The sequence below is a fragment of the Manis javanica genome, chromosome 10 (assembly GCF_040802235.1).
Source record: "Manis javanica isolate MJ-LG chromosome 10, MJ_LKY, whole genome shotgun sequence".
In the NCBI taxonomy this organism is placed as follows: Eukaryota; Metazoa; Chordata; class Mammalia; order Pholidota; family Manidae; genus Manis; species Manis javanica.
The window spans coordinates 3,452,548-3,478,485 of NC_133165.1; the positions used below are offsets into that span (position 1 = coordinate 3,452,548).

General features: G+C 49.6%; 1 protein-coding gene and 1 non-coding gene across 2 annotated transcripts; one reads left to right on the forward strand and one right to left on the reverse strand.

The window, feature by feature from the left end:
* Positions 1–1,156: 1,156 nt before the first annotated feature.
* Positions 1,157–19,432, reverse strand: OR1F1 (olfactory receptor family 1 subfamily F member 1). Its single transcript, XM_073214631.1, has 2 exons — positions 18,463–19,432; positions 1,157–3,995 (listed from the first exon to the last, which is right to left on the reverse strand). Exon 2 carries the CDS (start codon positions 3,941–3,943, stop codon positions 3,005–3,007), a length of 939 nt encoding a protein of 312 aa, XP_073070732.1. The 5' UTR covers positions 3,944–3,995; positions 18,463–19,432; the 3' UTR covers positions 1,157–3,004.
* A 1,647-nt stretch (positions 19,433–21,079) lies between these two features.
* TRNAR-CCU (transfer RNA arginine (anticodon CCU)) lies at positions 21,080–21,152 on the forward strand. The gene has a single exon. It is a non-coding gene; the product is annotated as a tRNA-Arg (tRNA).
* Positions 21,153–25,938: the final 4,786 nt, after the last annotated feature.

The following is a 25,938-nucleotide window of genomic DNA, read 5'->3' on the forward strand; positions in this document are numbered from 1 at the left end:
CTGTTGTCAGAGTACCTTTGTAATTTAAATGTGAGTGAAAGGAGAGGACACAAAAATATTCAGAATGCAGGGGTTTAGATATTTTTCTTCTTGATAACTTTCTGCGTTTTCCAAAAAACTTCCTCAGTAAGCAATGTCAGGAACCGTGAAGAGTCTGAAACGTACGTGAAAGTTAACAAGCTAATCCCCCTGTTTTATGGATGGTGGCAGAAGACTTGAGGCTCTTGGGTCAGCAACAAAGGGCTTCATTACTCACAGCAACAGCAGGCACCAGAGTACCAGCATTTACACTAGTTCCTAAGTCCCAGTTCCCACAGAACAACTTGAATAAGGCCAGGTGGCTCCAGCACATACAGTAAGTATGTTAGAGGAGAGAATTCCCAAGCTTAGGAAATAAAATCTTTTGTAATTGGGCATAAGCTTACCTGACCTTTGCCCCAGGAGGAGACATTTATTATACTAGACAGTGAAAAACCTACCCATTGCTGTGGAAAGACACACCATTCTATCTTCCAAGGACATCCACTATACAAACATCCTTGAAGAGATGGTATAGGATAAAAGCAATGAATGTCCCTGGTCACAAAATGTGCAGAAAAACAGGAGACCCGTAGAGAATTGTCTCCCACCAGGCATGTATTAATTTTACACTCAAAAAGTTTTGTTCTTTGACAGTGATTGGGAAATGGAGGCATTCATTGTTGACTATTTTTTCCAGGTGTAGGACTGTACTCTTAATTTTTTCTCATGTACTAGAAGCTTTAAAAAAGAAGATGTTGACATACAGGGTAAGAACCCTTTAAGTCAACTACTTCAGAAAGTCTGAGAATGAGCCAACACAAGCCGAAAGGACGTTGAGCTACTGACATTAATATTAGCCAAACTATGCTTTAAGAGGGAAAAAGGATTAACGAGGACAAAGATCGTTTTGTTACTAAAAGGTACAATCCATAATGAATGTATAACATGAACGAACCTCAATGCCCTCCATACCCAAAATCAAATAAAAAAGTAAAAGCTATTCACATATAGAAAGAAAATAGTTGAAATGTTAATTATAAGACTTTAGAGATAAATCCATAAAAAGCATTAAGTATCCAAGTGTAATCTTCATATACTTTTATTTGAATTCCATTTCACAGTTATACCTGTGTCTTAGAAAAAAACCTGATTGAAGTCTGTTCCACACAGAAAGACCCCAAGAATCCAGGGGATCTCAAAGTTGGAAGGGTATATCTGGGCTGGGCGCTCATGGGCAGAGCTGGTTTGACACTGTGGAGCTGGATGCCTCTGGGGGTGTAGCCATCAGGGCCCAGAGTCAGATTTTAATGGAGCATAAAGTAAATCGAGCTCAGATGGCTGTGACCTGAAGCCGTAGGTGCATCGCAGTGTGGCCCCCAAAAGGATGTCGGCCAGCAGCATCCATGCGGTAGCAGTGGGCCTCCAGCACACCAAACAACATCAAAATTCAGGAGCAGTGCTGTGTGCTGGCAACTCACACAGTCATGCCGATGGGCAGGGCCAGGCTCCAGCGCTCTCTCATCACCTGGTAGAAAGTAGCACTGGCTAACTCCTTCCAGTGAGCTTCCGGAGCACTCTGATGCCAACTGGGAGGTACAGCGCCCTCTGCAGGTAAGGTCAGGTGACACGGGGCACAGATAAGAAAGAAATTAATGGCGACCGTAACGTTTACTCCAAGCTGGAGAAATAGTTCACATAGGATACCTGTAGTGTCAAGGGACACAAACAAAGATTTATACACCAGAAGTGTGCAGCAGCATTATTTATAGTACAAAACCACTTGGAATTGTTCAGTCAGGGAATAGATAAATTATGGTGCACCCGAGAATGGGCAGAACATCTGCAGCTATTAGTCCCACATTTCTAACACCTTCACTGACATGGGAAGGAGGTAGAAAACTAGAACACAAAATTATATGGAAAGAAAAAAAAATTATATGGAAAGATTGCAGCCCCCTTTTCTAAAACTATCTTCATTAGTGTTTAATTATTTTGGAGCAGAAAGGTTATAGGTTAATTTAGTTTTCTTGTCTGATTTTCAGTGTTCCATAGTGTTACCTGTCAAGTAGCAAAAATTATGTTTTTAAAATGGGGATATTTTAAAAGCTCCTTCTCAAGTAAGAATGTCCAAATGAAAAGAGCAGGCAACGTTTATTCATCTATTTTTTTTTGCTTTCAGCTAGAAATGAGTGTTGCCTCAGCGTAGGAGCAGTACCAGCCCCCGGGTACAAGGTGAGTAGTACGTGAGTTTAGGAACGACGGGTCCCATAACCTATGGAAGGACTAAACCAAAGGAAAAAGGGAGGGAAAAATCAACCCGAGAGAAAATAGAACTCGAGAGCCAGAAGAGCCGATCGGGAGGCATCGTGGAGGAGGTCGCGCCATCTGACTTCGCTCTTGAAAGTGCGGGAGGGGTTTGCTAGTCCAGGAAGAAAGCGGGGGGTGCTGTCTGCACAGAGGAAGAGCAAATGCTGGTTTGTATCAGTAGATTGTAAAAGTTTCCAGGCGAATCTGACATTCAAAACTAATAGACCACTTTTAATACAGTAACTGCTGCAATGATCACCTTCTTTTTCCAGTCCCTGGGTTGTCAGCTCAGGATGCATTCTCTAACTCAATCTGTGAAGACAAAGGTGTTTTCGATTCAGAACTATGTGAAATCTATGTAGTCTTAATTTGTAAAAAATAAAGAAAGTCCCTTAACCTTAAAAAAAAACCAAACAGGCCACTTAAAAGGAAAAACTGATGCTGGGTGTAAAATTATTTAAAAGCTAGTCATTAAAAAGTAGTGTCATTCTTGGTAGAGGCAGCAGGGTTACAGAGCATTAGGTGCACAAATAAAATAAATACTGCCTTCTGTGTGTCCCTAAAACATGTCAATATGTTTGTTTCCAGACTGTCTTTAACAAAATAGCTGCTACCTTATACCTAATTGATGGAATATAAATCGACATGAGGATGAGATTCGGCTTTTGTTCTCTCATCAGACAGAAAAAGTCTTTCCACCAAGCACTTTTCCGAGAGCCGTTTTCAAGTCCCTGTTCCTCAGGCTGTAGATGAAGGGGTTCAGCATGGGGGTCACCACCGTGTACATCACAGTAGCTGCAGCGTCCTTTGCAGACAAGTGTGAGGACAAAGGGTTGAAATACACAGCGATGATGGTGCCGTAAAAGAGGGAAACCACGGCCAGGTGGGAGCCACAGGTGGAGAAGGCTTTCCATCTTCCCTTTGGAGATGGGACTCTCAGGACGGCACTGGCGATGTGCATATATGAAGTCAGGATGCAAACAAATGGGGTGATCATGATCAGGGCCCCCTCAGTCAGAATCATCACCTCGTTGAGGCGTGTGTCAGAGCAGGAGAGTGTCAGGAGCGGAGTCACATCACAGAAGAAGTGGGGGATGGCATTGTCTGCACAGAACGAGAGTCGAGCCATCAGCAGGGTGTGCAACAGGACATTCAGGTTGGCAATGACCCACGGCACAGCGACCAGCAGGGCACAGCGCTGGGGGGTCATCTTCGTTGTGTAGTGTAAGGGGCGGCATATGGCCACAAAGCGGTCATAGGCCATCACAGCCAGGAGGAAATTGTCCATGTCCACGAACATGAAAACAAAATACATCTGCGTGAGGCACGCGGAGAAGGAGATGCTCTGACTCCCGAGTACGTGGTTGGCCAGCATCTTGGGGATGGTGGTGGAAGAGAAGCAGACGTCCACGAAGGACAGGGTGCTGAGGAAGAAGTACATGGGGGTGTGCAGGCGGGAGTCCGCGCCGACGGCCAGGAGGATGAGCAGGTTTCCCAGGACCGTGGCCAGGTACATGGTCAGGAAGAGCGCGAAGAGCAGCTGCTGCTGCTGGGGCTGCCTGGAGAGCCCCAGGAGGAGGAACTCGGAGACGCCCGACCGGTTCGCCCCTCTCATGGGGCTGGGCGCTGGGGCTCAGAGGCAGGCAGGGCAGGAAAGATTCATGAGCCTGGAAAATGATGGTTAAAGAGGGGCGAGTGAGAAGGCGGAGAGGAGAAAGGCTGTGTGACATAGGCGAGGCGTCACCACGTCGCTGCTGTGTGCTCGGCCCGGGACAGCCCCCCGCACTGCCACTCCTGCATGGGCGCACCGAGGGCAGTGCCTCTGGGAGGACACCAAGAGGTTGTGACAGTGGGTTTGTTGTCAATCTTTTGTATGCTTAAACTTTCTACCATAACCATGTATTTTTTAAAAGTAAGTTTCATAAAACACTGCAGATGTAAGAGTGTTCATAGATATTTACACATTTATGAGCACTGGAGAGCACTTATGTAGATGGTTACCATGGAGACTGACATGGAGCTCACGATACAGGGGGCTGGCGTCATGCACCTCATCAGTGGTGCTGCCTTGGAAGACATTGTTCAGTGTTATCCTCTCGAGTCGGAACATACTGCACATTCCTGACACGTTTGCTCTGAGGATGACATCAGCGATCAATCAATAATTGTCTCCAGGGGGATAATGATAACATTGCTGCCGCTACTTCTGGGCTCACATTTTCAGAGCACTTTACAGAGCTGAGCCAGCCTTTCTTGGCTACGTCCAGTGATCTCCCTACGTCTGATTTGTAAAATTGAAATGGAAATGTCTCAAAGGTGTGGGCAGAATCCAGCCAGTTCGTTTTCCCTACAGTTCAGGATCTCAAAAACAGACAAGAGACATACTAGTCAGATTGGGACAATTGCAAGGACGTGCTGGTGACCTCAGAGCTGTTTCTCAGGCTGCACTTAAAAGAAAGGCGTAGTGAGGAGTTCCCTACAAGGTTTTACACCTTATCACACAGTTTTTTATGAGTCACCCCAATCTGACTCTTACCAGGGATGAATGGCAGTCTTCACAGTCACCAGGAGTCCCAGGCTTGCTTTGCTTTTCCCGACCTGGCCAGAGATTATTGGTCTGAGAGAGAGGGTCTTATCAGTGAGGTTTTTCAGGCTAAGTCTGCATGAACAAGGGCTGGTTGCACAGACTCAGCCCTCAGTTCTGGAAGGATGTTTGGTGGACTCACAGGCCCAGCTCTTTACAGGAGCCTCCATGGCCACTAGGGTTATATTCCCTGAGAGCCTCATTAAATACAAGCAGAGAGCAATTGCCCCTTCTCCTCACTGGCTTCTTTTTTTTTAAAATTTTTTATTAAGGTATGATTGATATACACTCTTATGAAGGTTTCACATGAAAAAACAATGTGGCTACTACATTTACCCACATTATCAAGTCTTCACCCATACCCCAATGCAGTCACTGTCCATCAGCGCAGCAAGATGCCACAGATCCACTATGTGCCTTCTCTGTGCTACACTGTTCTCCCTGTGACCCCCCACACCATGTGTACTAAACATAACACCCCCTCAGTCCCCTTCTCCCTCCCTCCCCACCCGCCCTCCCGCACCCCTCCCCTTTGGTAACCACTAGTTCTTTCTTGGAGTCTCTGAGTCTGCTGCTACCCTGTTCCTTCAGTTTTGCTTCACTGTTATACTCCACAAATAAGGGAAATCATTTGGTATTTGTCTTTGTCCACCTGGCTTATTTCACTGAGCATAATGTCCTTCAGCTCCATCCATGTTGTTGCAAATGGTCTCACTGGGTTCTTTTGAATCCAACATTGATAATAAAGACCTGTCACTGGAGTTATATAATTACTGTTTCAGGACGTGGCAACATTGGAAATGATGTAATTAGCAATGACCCTTCTGCTGGAGAAAAATCACAGCCATCTATTTTATCCGCCACCCAAGCTGGGATGGTATCCTTGTTGGGAAATACACATGCTGCTGTTTGGGATGAAAAGAATAACCTTTGGATTTACATGATCTGTATTCAATTTCCAGGTCCACCATTAGAACTTGTATGACCCTGAGAAAGCTACTAATTTTCACAGAATCACAAAGTGTCACCATCTGTAGAGTGGAGAAATAATATTCACCTTGTAGAGTCATCTATCTTACATGAGATAATGTATGCTAAAACACCCCATGATGCATGACCTCATCGATGCACTGCGATAGGACTATGCTCTCTAGGTGGAGGCTAAAGGTATTAAGTGATATTTGCATCCTTCACTCTCTGCTCAGTCATCTGTGTTCTGGATAAACTTCATTCAGAAATAGTGTCACAGGTTTATCTTCATATGTCAATAGTCATCTTTATAAGGGGCCAGTTGACAATTTTTTATTCCATATTTTAATTTGGGGGTAAGTGAAGAAGAAATAAGAGCTATTGATGAGTCCATTTATAAACTGGTAGAATGTGGACACCAATGAGGAATAGAGAATTTTCTAAGTCCAACAGGTATCACTCACTCTTTGGTTCTGATGGCAATATTTGGCTTTAAAGTGCCCATAAAGCTTTTAATCTCATACATTGTGAAGTTTATTTTCCTGAGTTGATAATATGAAAGAGTTACTCATAAAAACTATGCACCTGGATCAGTAATGGAAGTCGAATCCCTAAAAAAAATGTTCTATGGAAACCAGTGTTTTCCTCTAACTAATCCACTTTGGGTTATTTACACGCAATATTCCTCAGGCTGACTATAGTGTCTTAACAAATGTCATTCTTCCGCTACCAGTAACTCAAGATAAGTACCTCGGGGCTATAGCGGGCCCTCATGCCTCCATCAGACACACGTTATCACACATTAAGTTCCATTCGTTCTATCTCTACAAATAGTAAAACCAACAGCAACAAAAACCCACAAAGTTAATTACTGAATATCTGGGAAGGAAGGTAAGACTAGTCACTGGATTGGTAAAGTCATTGTTTGCAAGCGATAGAAAACCACCTCATATCAGCTTAAGGAGACATGGAATCTATTGGTTAATACAATTGCAAGGTGTTAAGTTTTTGCAAAGCCTTTGTGTTTCAGGCAGAGCTAGACTCAGGGACCCAAATAATGACATCAGGACCTGTATTTCTTATCTCTCTGCTCTGTTGGCTTCTGTTCCGCTTCATACTGCAGAACATTCCTCTCTGTGGCAGACAAATGGCTACCAGGAGCTCCAAAATCACATCTTCGCAGACTCTCACTCACAGGGCACACAGAAATTCTGTGTACTAGTGCTTATTTAGTGACTCCAGGCAAGGCTAGGACCATCTCTTCTTGGATCATGTGCCCAAATCTGAACCAACCATACTGAATGGAGAGTAGAGTATTCTGGTCATACTGGGTCATAAATCCAATCCATTCCATGTGGGAATCCAGTGATGGACATCACCACCAGGACTAAATAGAGGAGCAAAGGAGTTTTCCAAACAGATCCAAAGAATGTAAATGGGAAGGATGCCCTTGAACAAGAAATCCATGATCCACTAGAGTCACTCCGTCAGCTGAGTTGAGGAAAGGATTGGAGAAAGAACGCCTAAGGTACAAGGGTAAATCAGGAAACTGTTGCAAAAGTGAAGATGAACTAAAAATAAAACAAAACACCTGTAATCAATGACAAACCAGTATCAATGAGCACCCCTAACACCCAGATCTTGGTTTCTAAGTACCATTCCCTACTAAGAGGAAATAGAGTTCCTTAGAGAAAGAAATGATTCCAGGCCCGAGCAGGAAAAAGACAAGCTAAGTCTAGTATATTATGTGAGTGCAGAAAATAAGGAAATGCTCAAAGCCCAAAGAGGACATAACTAAACTGCAAATGACTTTTAAATGGGTTGCCATATCCATATATGGTGTTTAATGTACTATTCTTTCAACCTTTCTTTAGGCTTAAAATCTTTCAAATTAAAAATTTTTGAATAAATAAAGATTTTTTTGAAAAGGAACAAAGACGCAAGCTTGAAAGGGCCCTCCAACTGGCTAAATTTGGAACAATTTGAGCATCAAAAAGAATATAATTGATTATAAAATATTAAATTTATTTAAATCTGTGAATCAATAGTAATACTAGTTAAAAGAGGAAAAATTTCAAGGTAATTTGCCATAATTGGTGGTAAAAATCAATAATTAAAGGGGAAAAATTTACCATTTACCCTGTCTTCATAAAACAATCTGAAGTTCCTCATAGATTCATAGGAAAAAGTTCTTTACAGAATAGTGCCAGTTTATAAATATAGCAAAATGATAGAACTAGGGAGTCATCAGTTTTTAGCTTTCAATTGAGACAATGATTACAAAGGAATGTTAAAAGCAATAGTTAATAGGTTGTTGGGAAACAGAATATTCACTTAGTATCAAACTATATCACTCTACAGATTACTTGGTAATTGCAAGCAGGAAAATATACCTTTATAAGAACTGGGTTTTTTAATTAAGAAATCATTGATATACAATTTTATGATGGTTTCACGCACACAAAGCAGTGAAGAACTATTTTTGTAAACTCACTACCACCAACCATCTGTGTCAGTGACCACCTTCACTGAGTTATTGAGTGACATCACTAATATCCCCGATTTCAATGCAACACCATAGGATTTATTGAAGGCTTTGCTCTTTACAGCTGCACCAGTGAGAAATCTGACTCCCATTAAGTCTCAGTAACATAATTTATCTGTTCAGCCCCCTGTACATAGCCCATTTACCTAACCCCACCAGACTGCCTTCTGGGTTGGCCATCACAGATGTTCTCGCTGCCACCTGGCCCTGTTCCAAGCTGGCCCTCCTGTCAGATCACAAATGAAAACTGTTTGCACCAAGATGTATGCCCTCAATGCTCTAGAAGAGTGACTCACAACCAGGGGCAATTTTGCCCCCTAGGGAACATTGGGCAATATATGAAGACATTTCTGGTTGTCACAACTCTGGGGACACTATTGCCAGCTAAAGGCTAGAGGCCAAAGATGCTGCTGACATCCTACGATGCACAAGACAGACCCCAGCAACAGCAAGCCACCTTGCTCAAAATGTCAAGTGCTAAAATTGAGAACATAATACATCTCATTGATAATTTGTATATTATTGCATGGGAAATTATATAATAAATTGATTAAAATAAAATATATTATTAAAATCAAGTCCACTTTAAACATTTTAATGAGGCTACTAGAATATTTTTTGTTACAGATGCAATGTTCGCTGCCTCTGGAGGCATATACCTGGATGTCCCCCTTTTTAAATGATACAGTGCTATGGACATCATCTTTCCAAGCCTTGCTAAGCCTAGACACTTGGCTCACAAGACATTTGCTGGCATACATTTGAGGAGAGTCCTGCCTCTCACTGCTCTCCGCAACCTGAGCCCCTTAGTGAATAGGCTCACGGGCACACGGTGTTAAGTGTGTTCTCAGAGGATAATGTGTCCACACCACTTGGTATAACCATGTGAAGCGGGAATACCACCGACTGCCGGCAGCCCGCCGGGATTTGACCAGGTCTGCAGGTCAGCAGGTGGCCCAGGGAGTCCACCCACCGGGGACCCGAGGAAGGGGTTCAGCGAGGGGACCGCCGGCACGGCTGCGCCCCCAAGCCGACCGCGGTACGTCTTCCCGTAAGCTCTAGGTCCCAAGGGCGCCCCAGCACACCTGACGCCCTCTTGCCTGATAGAGTCCGTCCTTCGTACACTCAGGTGTTTGTTGAGCACCTACTGTATACCAGGCACTGAGGATACAGCCGTTAACAAAGTGGTTTTGAAGAAAGGAAGCTGGATTCCGGATCAGAGGGAGGCGGCCGCCTTTCACTTCTGCCTCCTTCCTCACCAGGCTCCACGTCTGCTGTCTGACTGAGCAACGGCCCCCCTCACCAACCGCGGTAGCGCCTCCTTAGGGGCCCCGAGGCTCCCTCCCCTTGCCCCTGTTCCGATGCCCGCCCTGCCCTCTTTAGTCCTGGGGGCGGGGGGCCTGGAGGCGGCCGGTCTGTGACTCGGCCCGACCCGGTGGCGCGGCGTGTGCGAGGGCGCGGGCCTTGCGGTCCCCGGAGCGCTCAGAGGCACACGCCCGCCGCGGACAGCTTTTGCTAGACCCCAAATGCCGGACTGACACCAAGACTCCAACGAGGCGCTTTCTTGCCCTGGAGGAACTAAAATAAATCGCAATCCAGAAGGAAAACCTCCCACATTTCGAACCCAGATCAAGTCAACGTTGTCACGGCCCAGGTCACTTCTAAGTCTCCCGCCAGCGCCGTCCAGTCCTGACGCAGTCGCTGCCAGAGGGGCCACGGCCGTCCTCCGCTGCGGGCCTCCTGGCCGGCCTCCTTTCCGCTCTTTTTCCTCCCTCCGCTCCTGGGCCCTGGGTGCTCGTAGCCTCCCACTCCTGGTTCTCTCTTGGGCAGTCGTGCAGACAGAGGGGCAATGGGGGTTCCTGCTTGTTCTATAGAAAATGGACACAGCTCTCCCCCCGACCCTGCCTGGTCAGCCGGCACAGACTTGACGCTCTTCCCCGAGGTTTGCACTGGCGCCTACCCTCCTTTCTGAGAGGCTGTTGGACGTGGAACACGAAGATCTAAGAGGTGTGAGGGCCGAGATGCCTTCCATACTCGGGGCACAACCTCATCTTTTACCCACAACGATGTAAGAGTGCGTTGTTTTTCCCTCCCTTTCTTTCCTTTTGAGAGAATAAACTCACTGTTTTATGGGTGGGTGGTGTCGCGTTGTTCAAATCTTTTTCCACCCTCTTTTCAAGGGCAAAAAGCCACCATTTCAACCCGCCCTCACACTACCGAGATGGGACTCGCACCCACAATCATGACCCAGGAGGCCAGCGCCTTATCCATTAGGCCTCCGAGGCGATGCCCAGCACCTTGGCTGAAGGGGGCAGTCACCGGCGGCGGCACCGCGATGGGGGAGTTGATATGGGTATTCACTTAACCCTACATAGTGTCAGCTTTTCTCAGTCTCAGGACACAGTCGTGAACTCAACTGTCCCGAGCACACCACCGCCCCGCCGCCCGCAGCGCTCTACTGCTCGGCGTGCTTGCCGCTCCTCCGGCCCGGGCTCCACCGAGTCGCCCGCCTGTTTCCTCCGGAAGGAGTTCCAGGCCCCGGAACGCACTGGGTCTCCTTCGGGTGAACAGACTCGGAGAGCGTGGGGATCCTGGCTGGATCGGTCAGTGGATCAATGGGGTGTTCGGTCCTCCCGGGGTCCGGGTTGACCCAAGACCTAGCAGAGAGCAGGGCTGGAAGGAAGACCTCAGAGCCTCCCTTTGCCACACCTCCAAAATCATCCTTTATCACGCGTGCAACAAGGTTATCTAACATACAGTCCATATTCGAATATCCTCCAATAACGAACACACTTTGTACTTAGTTGTCGCGTCTTCTCATCTCCAGTGTCCCGCCCGGGCCAGACATCTCGTCACAGGCACAGAAGATGAGGTGGCACCCAAGGGGCTGCCGCCGCCGTCCCTGAGATGCAGAGGAACCAGCCTGGGAGGAAGGGGACAGCCGGTGAGAGGTACTGGGACGCTGTAGATGCGGCTCCTCGTTCTTGATGTGTGCTTCCCGCTTCCGGTGCATGAAGTCTTCGCACACGCTCTCCTTTTACTTAAAATAACTTGCATTTTAGCAGGTCTGAAGAATGTTGGGGCGGGCCGGGTGTATTTCTATGCGTATTCCTCTTTAGGGACACAGATTCGAGGGAGAGCCCAGGAGCAGGTGGTGCGCTGTGCTTCGTCCGCAGAGCGCAGCGATCTTGTTTGAGGGGATGGAAAATACACCGGGTGCCCCCGCAGCTTTGGGGCTCCATGCGCCCCTCTGTTTTCCCATCTCCGTTTAAATTTGGCCCGGGATTTCTTTACTCTCCTGAAAGCTCTCCAACGCTTTTAAGTTTGTTTCTAATATCCAGCATTTTCACTGGATCGGGTTGTTCTCCCAAATCCCCCCCATTCCTGTTACTGGAAACCACAGTCTCGGAATGTTTTTCTTAGTGATTTCGCTAAAGCTGACAGCAATTTTTTTTTTTACCAACAAATAAAAACTTAAAAATAGTAACTTCAGGACCGAAATAGCTCCCCCCAGGAAATCTAACTGGACAGTCAGCCTCAGGGGTCCGCAATGAGCTCTGGGAGGAAGGAGATGATTCCGCCTGCGCTCGGACCCGGCCCACAGTTGCCTGGAAAGCAGAGAACCTTCGTCCTTTACAGAGAGCAGCTCTGGGAATGGGACTCTCTCACGGTCAAAGCCAAACTGCGCCTGGACCCGCAGCCGCGGAAGAACGGGCCTCTCACAGCCTGACGTTCGGAGAGGAACATGGAGCCCCTCTCCAGGCGGTGTGGACCCCTCGTTCTGGGAACCCTCTCCCGATCTGAGGCAGAGGGACCGGGGAGCATCTGGGCGCATCCAGGGGAGGCGGACAAAGAAGCGGAGGGAGGAGATGGAGGCAGAAAAGGGGAGGAGGCGGGGGGGGCGCACCCTCTGGATCCCCCAGGATCCAGTTAAACATGTGAAAGCACTAGGAACCAGTAGGCTCCTATAGATTTTATTTTAATTCCCTCTTGGAGTGTCGATTTCTAAGCCCAAAGGCTGAGGCCCAGGGCTGGTCGCCAAATTTCTAAGGAATGAGTAAATGTTTTTGCAACAAGAAGCAGCGGCTTGTCCGGGAAGCGGGGATCAAACCCCTAGACCAGCCTCCAGCCACTCTGGGTACTGCCTCCGGCTCTTCTTTACAACGTCGTGGGGTCGGGGGATTGAGACCCACAGGGCCCGCGAGGTGGCTCAGGAGGAGGCTCGGATTTCAGACCCGCTGGGAAGGGCCGAGGTCAGGAAGTGGAGGCTGCCCCAGGACGGTGGCCCCAGCGCTCAGACAGCAACGAATCTGGCCGGGAACGGGGAACAGCCGGGCAGGAGGCCCGTGCGCCCCGCATACCCCGGAGTCACTTAGCAGACACTCGTGGTAGCCGCAAGCACGCTGGTGACACGCTGGGGCAAAAGCCTGCGAAGAGGCCCTGCGCCCGCGCCCGCGTTGAGCGTCCGGATCATGGGTTCCGGAGAGCTTCTCTTGGACTCACTGAGTGCCCACTGGGTGGCATCCGCCGGACGCTCACTAAATGCCTCCTGCTGCGCTTCTCCGGACTCTACAGTCCAAAACAAGAAAGCAAGCTGTCCAACGGGGGGCTTGAACCCACGACCATGAGATTAAGTCTCATGCTCTATCGACTGAACTAGCCGGGCACACAGGTTGAGTATCACACCACAGTATTGGTGGAGTGGGTAGGTAGTGGGAACAGGGTTAGGTAATGAATTGGACCTGGCACCAGAGGCAGGTTAGTGGCCAAGGCTCCCTGAGCCCCACAGGGGTTACCCCCGCTAAGGGTTCTGCTCCCCACCGACGCCCCCGCTGCAACAAGGGTACCCCTAGTGCAGGACCTCCGTCACGGCGCCCTGGCCTCCAGCTGGGGACCCCGCCAGCCCCTGTGCCCGCCTCCAGCGACCCTACGGCAGGCTCAGGAAGGAGCAGCCCCAGAGGCAAGCAAAGGGAGATGGAGGGAGGCGCAGGGTTGAAATCCCAGGGTGAGATGTACCACAGTTATTAATATTGACCCCTTGAAGGACATCTGGAGTATTTCCACTTTTTTGGCTGTTACAAGTTTAACAGCCATAAACATTCGTGGACAGGTTTTTGTGTGAACATGTCTTTATTTTTATGGATACATTCCTAAAGTTGCCGTTGTAGGGTCATATGTGGTAGTTACTTTTTTAGTCTTTGAAGAAACTGCCGCAGTCTTTTCCAGGGTCATTGTACTATTTTACATTCCCACCAACAAAGTAGGAGCAATCGTTTCTCAGATAAAATATTTAATAGAAATTGAGTGTCAGCATCCTTGTGGCATTTCCAAACTCAAAGAATGTTTTCATAATTTCATCAACAAGTATGAATGAAGTCTGCTGTAGTATTTTGTAGATAATTTTGTCAAGTTATGGGTATTGCCTCCTTTTGCTAATTTACTAAGAATTTTTAAAATCATGAATGGAATTTGGATTATATCAACTATTTTCCTTTGAATTTGTTAAATACATTAACAGATTTTCTAATGTCAAATCAACCTTGTATCACCTAGGATAAACACAACTTGGACACGGTGCATTATTCTTTTTCTATGTCATAATACTTGTTTTGCTCATATTTCTATTTTCATGAGCAAGATTATGTGCTTTTTAAATTCTTTTTCATGCTGTCTGTGTTTAGTTTTGATACTAGAGTTATGGTAGCCTCATAAAATATATGGGGAGATCCCCTCTTCTATTCTGTGAAAGATTTGGTGTAGTATTTAAATTTTCTTTATTGAATGTTTGCTGGCATGCTCCACTGAAGTCATCTGGGCCAAGCATTTTCCTGGAGAATAATGATTCACCTTCTTTATTGGTTTTAAGATCATTTACATTTTTATTCTATTAAAGCATGCTTTGTATTTTAAAAAATATTTTTTTTCCAAATTTTCAAAGTTGTTTAGGATACGCTTTTATTATCTTCTTAAATTATGCAACAATAGTAAAGCTATTCTTTTCCTGGTATGGGTTATGTGTATCTTCTTTCATTATTTCTGAATCAGTTTTTGCAGTTTGATCAGCAACTTTACCTTATTCCAAGATCTGTCTTTAGGATTTGTCATTAATCTCTATTGTATGCTTGTTTCTACTTTATTAATTTCATGTTATCATTATTTTTCCCTTGTTCTAACCTGTTGCCATATGTTTTTAAATTTTCTATTAGACCTATCTAAGGCTATCAATTTCCCTGTAACAACAGCTTTAGCCATGTCCTACAGGTTTGGGTATGTAGTATTTTCATCATAATTTATTTCAAAGCATTTTCTAAATTCCATTATAATTTTTTGTATGGAATTCTCAGAAGTTTGTTGGTTAACTTAAAATCAAATAAAGAAAATGACAGATCCAATAAAGGGCTGACATCCAAAATATATAAAGAGCTCACACACCTCAACAAACAAAAAGCAAATAATCCAATAAAAAAAATGGGCACAGGATCTGAACAGACACTTCTCCAAAGAAGATATTCAGATGGCCAACAGACACATGAAAAGATGCTCCACATCACTAATCATCAGGGAAAATGCAAATTAAAACCACAATGAGATATCACCTCACACCAGTTAGGATGGCCAACATCCAAAAGACAAACAACAACAGATGTTGGTGAGGATGTGGAGAAAGGGGAACCTTCCTATACTGCTGGTGGGAATGTAAATTAGTTTAACCATTGTGGAAAGCAGTGTGGAGGTTCCTCAAAAAACTCAAAATAGAAATACCATTTGACCCAGGAATTCCACTCTTAGGAATTTACCCTAAGAATGCAGCAGCCCAGTTTGAAAAAGACATATACACTCCTATGTTTATCGCAGCACTATTCACAATAGCTCAGAAATGGAAGCAACCTAAGTGTCCATCAGTAGATGAATGGATAAAGATGTGGTACATATACACAATGGAATATTATTCAGCCATAAGAAGAAAACAAATTGTACCATTTGCAACAACATGGATGGAGCTGGAGGGTATTATGCTCAGTAAAACAAGCCAGACAGAGAAAGACAAGCACCAAATGATTTCACTCATCTGTGGAGTGTAAGAACAAACAAAATCTGAAGGAACAAAACAGCAGCAGACTCACAGAACCCAAGAATGGACTAGCAGTTACCGAAGGGAAAGGGACTGAGGAGGATAGGTGGGAAGGGAGGGATGAGGGACAAAATGGGGCATTACCATTAGCGCACATGATGTAGGGGGTTGGGGACATGGGGGAGGCAGCATATATAAAGAAGACAAGTAGTGATTCTATAGCGTCTTACTATGCTGATGGACAGTGACTGTAATGGGGTATGTTGGGGGGATTTGATAATAGGGGGAGTCTAATAACCATAATGTTGTTCAAGTAATTGCACATTAATGATATCAAAAAAATCAAATAAAGATATTTTAGTTTTTTGTTTTGTATTATTTCTTTTGACCTACTTTTACTTTAGTATTTCTTTTTTAAACCAATGGTTACATATATTTATTAACTTTTGTTTCAATCTTTGTGTATTTTTATTTTTAGAATAATTTAGTTCCTTTTCATTTTTCTGAAGCATTTTACATAGTTCCTGTTCTCAAAGGTATTTTCATTATTGTCTTTCATTTCTGCACGCATAATAAGGATAGTTGTATTATACTGTGTGTGATAATCTTAGCATCTGAAAGACTTAGAATTTTATTTCCATCGCCAGTTGCTCTTTGGTTGTTGCTCACTGTGCCTTGTTTCCTTGTTAATTTTATCACGAGCTGTCTATTTTCCTTGTAAACTTCTTTGTGTGGGGAATTCTGTGAGTTCTAGAGTAAAAGTGTATTTCTCCACAGAAAATTGTTATTTTCTTCTGCCAGGGGCTCAAGGGCTTACCAATCATGGGTCACTTTAAATCATCTACTTGAGCTGGTTTTTTCCCCAAATTGGTCCTAAAGTGCACAGAATTGGATTATTGGTGATCCTTGGTTCATTGCACACTCTTAAACTCACCATACCAAATGAAAAGGAAGACCCTGCCAATAGCATGTGTCCAACCATAGGTCCTCTCCCCTGCCCCATTCCTGATTCCTCCTTTCCTGTGTGACCACCTTCCAGATCCTGTGGAGGCAGCTGCCCTTGGCACACCTTGGCAAGGCATCTCTGGCAAACGTTTGTGACTCCCTGGGAGGACCTTCCCTGGGCCCATGTGCTAGACAAAGGGGAAAGGCTGGAGGAGTTAATCCCCTCCCCTGAGTCCTGCTGCCTTCTCACCCGCAGGCACTAGGAGGAAAGATGCCTTCCCACTAAGGGCGTGTTTTGTAAGAATTTGGCTCCTGGAGGACCCCCTCAGGGTTCGGCAAAACAGACGTTGTCCACCACTGCAGATCTTGTGCACGGTTAGGCTTCGCCACAAGTGCAAGAGTGTGTGCTCTCCTAAATCCATTGCTTTGCCTGGTGGGGCATGAATGAGGGCTATAACCGTGTGGGATCGCAGCCAACAATTGCACTATTCTTCAAATGCTTGCATTTTCGAACCTTCCCGATTTAGGGGGAAACTCTGTATTCTGTGTCTCCAGCATTAGTTTCTCGAGCCGCGGAATGGGGCGGAGAGCTCTGACTCCTGGTGGGCAGCAGGGCTGCGCGCTCAGCGGCTGGAGCTCCCGGTCGCCTTCCTGACCGCGAGCAGGGAGGTGGGGCCCCAGGAGGCCACGCCCACACAAGGGGTGACCGTATTGGGGGCGCTGGCCTCCTGAGCCCGGACGGCGGGGAAGCCCAGGCTCCAAGTTTCTCAGGTGTCCGACTGGAGAGGAACGGGCTCCTCGTGGACGAGGAGGGGAGGACTTCATGGGTCTGGCGACGCTTCGGCGACAGGGCCCCAGTTACATTTTAAAAGACGCAGTGGGCGGTACCGGGCCAGCGTGAGACCTTTAGAAAATCACCCTCCTCTACCATGTCCGTCTCTGAAGGTCCGGGGGAGAAAACCCAGAGGCTCGCCGGGGTTTGAACGGGAACCTCTCGCACCCTAAGCGCGGATCATTACCCCTAGACCGATGAGCCCCACATTGGCTGCTGACGTAGCGTCCGGGGTCCACTCGAACTGGGGACTCCTATGTCAGACCCGCTGGGAAGGACCAGCTTTGGGGCCGGATGGACCACAGCGTGGGGAGCAGCCCCCGCGGCGGCGCGCCCCCAGTCCTCGCCGTCCTCGCCCGCAGCCTCCACCCCGCGCTGACCTCCGGGCCGGCGGGCAGGGGTCCACTCAGTGGGGCGGCAGCGCGTGGAGGTCACGTGAGCCGCGGTCATTGGCACTCCGCTTCGGAAAAAGCCCGCACCCCCCGGTGTGGCACCCAGTGGGCGCTCACCCAGCGCCTGCGGAACTCAGGGAGGAGCCAGACACCCGCCTGGCCCCCCCCCGGCTCCCCCACCCCCACCCCCTCCCCGCGCAGGCAAGGTCAAACCCAAAACGAGTTTCTGACGCGGGGCCTCCGGCGCGCGCGGCTGCCGTCTCGAGTCGCTTTGTCCTACGGACCGAACCAGCCGGCGGGCCGCGGGCCGCGGGCCACGGTCCTGGCCGCAGGCGCCCTGGGATGGCCTGGCGCCGGGAGGGGGTGAGTCAGGCCACCCACCAGACCCCGCACTGGGGCGGGCCAGCGATGCTCTCCCGGCTCGCCAGGGGAGCAGGCGGGTCCTCAGGTCCCCAGGTAGTGGCAGAACGAGGACACCGCCCTCGGGGCAGCAGAGGCCGCGTCCAGGGGTCCTGCGGGGGCCGGGCTAGGGGCTCTCTCTGCCGTCGGTGCATCCTTCTCCGTGTCCAGGCCTGACCGACCCCCGAGGATCCGCGTGTGTGAGGTCGGACCACCCCCGCGTGTGTGTGGCGCGCACTTCCCCGCTCTCAGCTGGAAGGCCCCAGGGCCTGGGCGTGCGAGGCGGGGGCCGAGCCCCGGGCCCAGCCAGGGCACCACTGGACTTTTCCCGCGGCCCTCTCTCCTGCCCCCTCGCCCCGCCTCTAAAACGCAGCTTCAAGTAAAAGTAGGGCTCACCCGCAACTCCAGCGGCGATGATCTCTGGCCCTAAGAGAGCTGTACCCCCAGGGCCATCCACGACACACCCCAGCAGCCTCCTCTTCTTCCCGGGAGCTGGCAGGCGCCTGCAGCCGCGGTCACCGCGGGACCCCAGTCCGTGGGGATGCTATCTGCGTCTCCCTGTGACCCAGTCTCCATGCGGGCAGTGCCGCGCGTAGCCTCCGCCTAGTAGGCCTCCGGTCCTCCGCAGAACTCACAGAGGGGAAAAGGGAGGACTCGTCCGGGATTTAAACCAGGGACCTCTTGTACCCAAAGCGAGAGTCGTACTCCTAGAGCAACGAGCCGCCGTAGTGGGTACCGCCCTTCCTTAGCCTTCTGCCGCGGACGTGGGGACGCCGCCGCCGCCCAGGTGGCTCACTAGTTAGCGTGCGCACCTGTGAATCTGGTCCTGTGGCTCCGCGGATTAATCAATACATTTAGCATCAAGATTTTCCTCAGCTGGAGGGAGCGCAGCTGCCGCTCCACGAGGCCTGGGAAGGGAACCACGGCGGCCAAGCTAGGCCTAGCGATTCCGCGGCGGGGGAGGGGCGTCTCCCGCACCGGCCCCGGCTGGGCTCCAAGGGGGGAAGGAAAATAACCGCAGCCGCGCCCAGGCTGAACTGCGAGGAACACAGCTCCGCCCGCGAGCGATCCCACCCGGGACGGACGCTGTCCCCAGACGGTGGCGCCTACCTGCCGTGTGGTGGGGCGGTCTTTTCCCTGTAGTTCTGTGGAGCCTGTAGCCGCGCATTCTGCCAATCACTCGAGCTGAGGCCGGGGATACACCAGCCTGCCCACGGGACCACAGCGACAGTAGGGCTGTGAACGGGGACATCTCCTAGATGTCGTTGGAAAGGGTCCCTGGAGAGAAGCACCGCGACGCTAGAGCAGGGAAGGTGGGCGCAGAGGGAGTGGAGCTCTGCTTGCATTTGGAAGGGGAAGGCAGAAGACCCCCAGAACTGGCCCTTGCCACTGGGGTCAGGTTTAATTTTCAACATGTCTGTTCCTTATTCCTTGTACTGTCCTGTCATCTGGGCTGTCTGTTCCTGTGGGGCCCCTGCGGTGGGGGCGGGCAACTCAGTCCTGTGGGTCCGAATAGAACATGCCTAGAAAAGGCCTGGACGTCACCTCCTGAGGTAACCTAGACGATTTTATAGGTTCCAGGTTGTCCTGGGCCTCACAGGGGATGGTTAAGATCTGATCAGTGGGAACCCAGACTGTCTGGATGGAGGCCTCAGTTAGAGCCGCAAGTCCAGGGCCATAACAAGCAGGCCAAGGTGGGCTTCAGGCCACTTCCTGAGGTAGGTGCCGCAGCTCACTCACCCAGAGGAAGCCGAGGCCCAGGGTGCCCGTCCCTGGGAAGGGCAGCAGCCTTAGCAGGGGTGACAGGAGGTGAGTCTCCAGAGGAAGCAGAGCCTGGCCCTGGAGGCAGGTGGACCAGAGAGGATATTCTGTGCCATCCACTTAGTTCCCACGCTGTGGGGGCCTCCAGGCTGCAGGGCCATGGGAGACAGACACTCGGGGCTGGGGGGGAGGGGTAGAAGGAAGCGGGGCTTGCGACGAGCAGATTGGCCAGGTTCCTTCTCCAGGGGTTCTGGGCTCAAGGACTGCGCTGAGGCACACAGAGAGGGGAGCAGCCGCGGGGGCTCAGAGAAGCTTGAACTTCCCTGAGAGCAGGAGTGTGACAGCCGACCCCAGTCGGTGGAACAACGGGGCGCTAGAAGCTGCCCCCTTCCTCCCCGAGACAGACTGTCTCCCCCGCCGGGTTTCCAGGGGCTGGATGCAGATGCTTTCCCCTCAGGCGCCCCCACTTGGACCTACCCGGTGGTGTGGGTGGAATCACCCACCCATCCAGAAGGAATATTGGGATGTAGGTCTCATGTAGTGTTTGGGGTGGAAGGGCCCTGCTGACCGACGCAAAGCCGATTCTTGGGTATGAGCACGGCAGGGAGGGCCGTGCGTCGGGTAAGAGCCAGACCACATCTAGAGATCCCTGCCCCTGATTTTCTCTGCCTCAGACCCCCGGCCGCCAAATAAGTCCCCAAACGTAGAGACCGTGTCTCCGGATGTCTCCCCCCGTGGGAAAATTCACACCCACCAACGGTGTTTCCTCCTCCTCTGAGAATGAGGAGCCAGGAGTTTGATGCTGGGGAGGATCTCTGAACACATTGAGTTTTTGAAAGTCTGCTAAAACCCAAAACACAAGATCCACCCAACGTGGAACTCGAACCCACGACCCTAAGATTAAGAGTCTCGTGTTCCACCGACTGAGCTAGCCAGGGGACGAGGAGAAGGGTTTAACGCTCTGTCCCTCGGTCTGAAGCCTCAGATGACTTGGCTGCATTAGCTCCAGAGCTATGCCAGAGGAAGCCGAGGCCCAGGGTCCCCGTCCCTGGGAAGGAGACGACTCGCCGGAGCCAACTAGGGCGGGGCCCCGAACAAGGGCGCAACGAGCACGATGCCGGAACAGCCGTCGCTCTGAACGCGGGCCCCGTCGGCCCCCTGGGAGCCCCGGCTTAGCGGTCCCTGCGGCTCGGCGCGGGGCAGACCCGGAAGGGGCGGGTCCTGGAAAGGAAGCCGGCGGTCTGGGGGGCGCGCCCCGGTGGCCTAATGGAGAAGGTACTGGCCTCCTAAGCCAGGGATTGTGGGTTCGAGTCCCACCCGGGGTAGGAGGGCTTCGTTTTGGCGTTACCGTGCTGGGTAGTTGCTGTCGCTAGATTGTTGTCAGCCGCGACCGAGCTGCACGGTCTAGGACCCCCATGTTGGGAGACGAATGTTTCTTAAACACCTAGGATTTCCTCGCACCTGGCCCCCGACGTTTTGGGGGATACGAGGTCGAGGGCCCCGCCCGCACCCCTCGGCGTTCCGGCAGCCCTCCTGCGCTCTGGCCTGGAGGGCTGGACCCAGGACAGTCCACACACGAGCAGCCCAGCCCCCCTCAGGACCTGACTCGCCCGCGGCTCTGTCGCCCGCAGAAGGCCTCCGACGGGCGGAGGGTGGGGCTGTGCTGAGGTTTCCTGGGCAGCCCAGTAAAACCCTTACTTTCAAGGTCGTAGAATCGAACCCACCTTGGACGTGACATTTTCAGGACTGCTGCTGATCAGCGGACTTTAAGACCGAATAACCTCCTAATGGGGGGGATGCTGACCCCTAGATTTGGTGCTTCCGTGAACGGCGGGGTCCGGCTCCAGCGGGTACCTAGAGTAAGAGGGTCTGGTTTCCCCCGCGCACCGCACAGACCCTCAGCCCCGCCCTGGGCCTGGGACACCCTCTCAGGGCCTCTGCCCTTGGCTCATTTGACCCTGAGCCGAGTAAAGTCTAAGTTTTGAGGGAATCTGACCCAGAGGAGGGTGCACCATGGTTCCCGGCCTGGGAGCCCCAGGAGCGCCCTGCGCGTCGGGCGGGGGGTTGTCTCTCCCCGGAGATGGGGCTTCAGTCACGTCCCCGCGCCACAGCGGGAGAATAAACTGGGACAGACGGGGTGGGGAGGGCTTAGCTTCTGCCACTGGGCGATTTTTCTTCGCGATTCTCTAGAACTCTGAGCAATAAATGGGCCTAGTGTTGGCGGGGCAGATTTTTTTGTGGGAGCTTGGAACCGAGACCCTTTATGAGGTTCAAGAGAATGGGCTGGGCTGTGGCTAAGGAGCCAGGAGAGAGGACCGGCCAGCGTGGGGCTCCGAACCCAGACTCCTACAGGGCAGCCTTGGGCTCTGCCGACCGAGCCAGCCAGCCAGACGCCGGGAGTTTCTCTGTTTATTCGGGTCAAGGAGGCGCCTCACTCTCTCCAGAAGAATAAAGTCCTGCAGTCGGAATCGGACCAAACGCTTCGCCCTGAGCGAGCCCAGTTAGGGACTGGCTGTGTCTGTGGGCGTTAAGGACAACATCCTTTGCCGACTCCAACACGGCGTGGCTGGGCCCCTGCCTGCTGTGGCTTTCAGCCCAGGAGGGTCTTCAGGTGCATGATGGGGACAGCAACGAGAAACCCCCGCCTAGGCCTCGCTCTGCATCCACATACCCGAGTTTAACAGCAAGACTCAAAGAGATGAAACAGTTTCCAAGGAATGTAACCACATCCTAGAGAAAAGCTCAAGAATAGGAATAGGAACACAAAAATATCCAGCACCCAACAGGGTAAGATTATATATGTCTGGCATCCAATGGAAAATTACCATATATGAAAAGAGGCAGGAAAATAATACCCATAACTAGGAGAAAAATGAATATACACTGACTCAGAAATGAAGCAGATGATGTAATTAGTAGACGAGGAACAAAAGTTGTACGTTCAAAAAACTAAAGCAAAGATTGAGTTAAGTAGAGATGTGGAAGATATAAAGAAAAATAGCCAAATTGACTTGTGTAGATAAACTACAATATTTGAGACTTAAAGATAGCATCTCAACATGTAATGAGATATATCACTTTTTATGTATCAAGTGTTCAAAATTTGATGTGTATTTTACACTTGGAGCAGCGCGTCTCAATCAGACCCAGACCCGCCGGAGGAAACAGGTGTACCGAGTAAGAAGCACCGCGCAGATGGCAGAGCAGAGCTGGGCCCTCCTGAGCACCCAGGAGCTGGTCGGCGTACCCGGAGGGGACTCGTCCCCTTGTCCAAGGGGCCGACGCAGCCGCGAGTACACTGGTCCGCCCAGACCCGCACTTCCAAGCCCAGTGCTCCGGGCCCACACGCAGCAGAGCGCCAGCCTCAACCTAGGCAAGCCCTGCGGGATGAGGCTCCCTCCACCTCTAAATTAACGGCCAGTTGGAAACCCAGGACTAGGGCTCATCCAGGATTTGAACCGGGACCTCTCGCACCTGAAGCGAGCATCATACCCCTAGACTAACAAGCCTCCGATGGCAAAAATGCCGCGGTCGCTTACCCCACAACTGTCCCCATGCCCGTGCAACTCGGGTTAGTTCCAGAGTAGGCTGAACCCCTCTTCCCCGCTGGGTGCTGGTGGAGCGCTGGGGTAGAGGCCGTCAGAATCAGGTACCTGGCCGGCAAGTCCCAGGAAGAGGGGTCTGCTGAGCCGGGATCCGGGAACCTCTTCCTGCCCCAGGGGAGCAGAAATTGGCAGGACGGGGGGACTGGGAGCTTGGATGACCGGAAGGAAGAGCACCCGTTACGGAGGAGGGGAGGGAAAGGGGGTGGAAATGGGGTGGGATGTCGGGGAGGGGAGGGAAAGGGGGTGGGATGTGGGGGACAGCAGACCCCAGGCCTCAGGCTCTGTTGGCCTTGGGCGCAGTTTATGGTGGCTGCGGAGCAGGCAGGAGGCAGGTGACTGGCATCGAGGAGGCTCTTCACCTGTACTTGACATGCATGGGTATACTGATTTCTGTGTGTGTGACAATGCTGTCAAGCCAGAGAACTTGTTTTTATACCAGTGACATCACCTGTCTTAAACTGGACCCTTAGTTTCTGCACGCATGTACACACACACACACACACAATTTATCTTAGCATGTTACATACAAGCTGCAGAGCACCAGGATGGCAATGAGAAGATGATAATGGTGATAAGATGGCGTTAGTGCTCTTCTCTGCCCAAAATTTCCACAATTTCACATTATTTTCCTTAAAATAAAAGGTCTTTTGTTTTAGTAAGAAACTCTATTAAGATACAATTAGAAGCTAATAAGCTTAGACGTACAGTTCGCGTGAAAACACACCTTCTGTAGGCAGGGCTTTTAACTCCTCACTGGCTAAAAACATGAAGTTTTATAGGTTGCATGGACTTTTTCTTCTCCTTTTAGATACGTCTGATAAATTAAAAGAGAATTTACAGAAAGGATATTTGATCCCCTTTAGATATTTGATGAAAAACAAGGAAAACAACACATTAAGTTGTAGTGACAAAGAGCAAGTCTGGAGCAACTACAGTTGAAAAGCAGAATATGTTTTTGCTGCCATTTATACAATGACATTAAAATATGGACACAGGAGTATTTTTTCAGATCACATATGTAAAGCCAATTGTTCTGTAATTTTTCTTTAAATGATACTCATGGATTCTTCACTTGTAGAAGTCCAATATGTAATCGAAGCCAAATGAACTATGTACCAACTGCTTCAGAATTGTAGAACTTCAATGCCCTCCCCTATCCCCACCACACAAAAAATAAAAAGAAAGAAAATATTTTCCCCAAACCCTGCAGAGGCTGTTTAACTCCTGGCAAGACATACAAATCATATTCACTAAAAAAGTATGTATGTAGTTTTTTTTTAAAAGGCAACTGAAAGTAATTAGATTTCTTAAGGAATCAAATTTCTTTCAAGAGACTACACATGGCTATTTAATCTTCGGTATTGAACACATTTTTTTTTTTTGCTTTTGCTAGCTTTTAACTATGAATGCAAGTGATTAATGAGTACAGACTTATTAATAAACATGCTTCTAAAGTTCCTGCTGTCATTGACTTGGGCAACAGTGACCCCCTGGAAAGGTAAATCTACTTTAAAGATCTCTGTATCTTGTTCTGTGACGAAAGTGGTTCACTGTTCTTGGAACCCAGAATGATTCAACATTTCCCCCACTCCTCCTCTGATTGTTTGGTTATACTTTGAGCCCTTGGAGAATGCTGGATGAATGCCTTGAAGTTTGCAGGGCAACTTTATGTCCATATTGTTTTTCTGAATGAAATTCCTGGTTTTAATTCCTGCTTTCTCAAAAGTGCTGGCCTCCACAGTGTCTTCATCTTGTTGGTTACCACTGAGGATCCTGGAAATCAGATCGGTAGCTTTAAAGAACCCAGGCTCTTTAACGGCGTCTCCCTTTCCCAGCATTACCATTTAGTTCACTGTAGCCCGTTTTCTTCTTTCCCGCATCCTGGTGCTACTGGAGGGCGTGTTCTGCTACTGTTTCAGCGGCTCTGGCTGGGCCTTGAGGCTGCCCTTGGCCCCATGCTGCAGGTGTTGGTGAGGCCGCTGGGGATGGAGGCTCTGACTGTGGTTGTAGAAATAATTACAGTGGCGGTGCTGCGTAAGCTGCAGCAGGCCGGCTTCTCCACTGAAGGCAGCTGGGACTCCCAGGCTGCAGCTTTGGCTACTGCAGCATCAGGATCGCTAGACTACTTATTAGAGCAGTTTTAGGTTCAAATTGAGCAGAAATAGAGTTCTCAAAAACCCCTGCCCCCACATATGCACAGCCTCCCACATTCCCATATTCTTTTAAAATCTACCTTCTTCTACTTTTTTTCTGACATTTTATATCTCATATAGTATCGCTTCACCCATTTTTTTTAAATGAGCATTTCTCAAATTCTTCTACAAATGAAGTCGTTTTGTTTGAAAATGACCTCAATGCCATATGCACATCCAACCTTAATGATGATGCCATGGTATTCTCTCATCCCTAGTCCGTGTGCAGGCCTGGTCGCCTCCTCTCTCTCTGCTCCTGCTGGCTGCATCAGGGCGCAGAGATTCAGTGAGATCTCAGTGCATCCTCAGCAGAT

Excerpts from the sequence above, each read along its gene's own strand:
- OR1F1 (XM_073214631.1), bottom strand. The coding sequence starts at position 3,943 with ATGAGAGGGGCGAACCGGTCGGGCGTCTCCGAGTTCCTCCTCCTGGGG.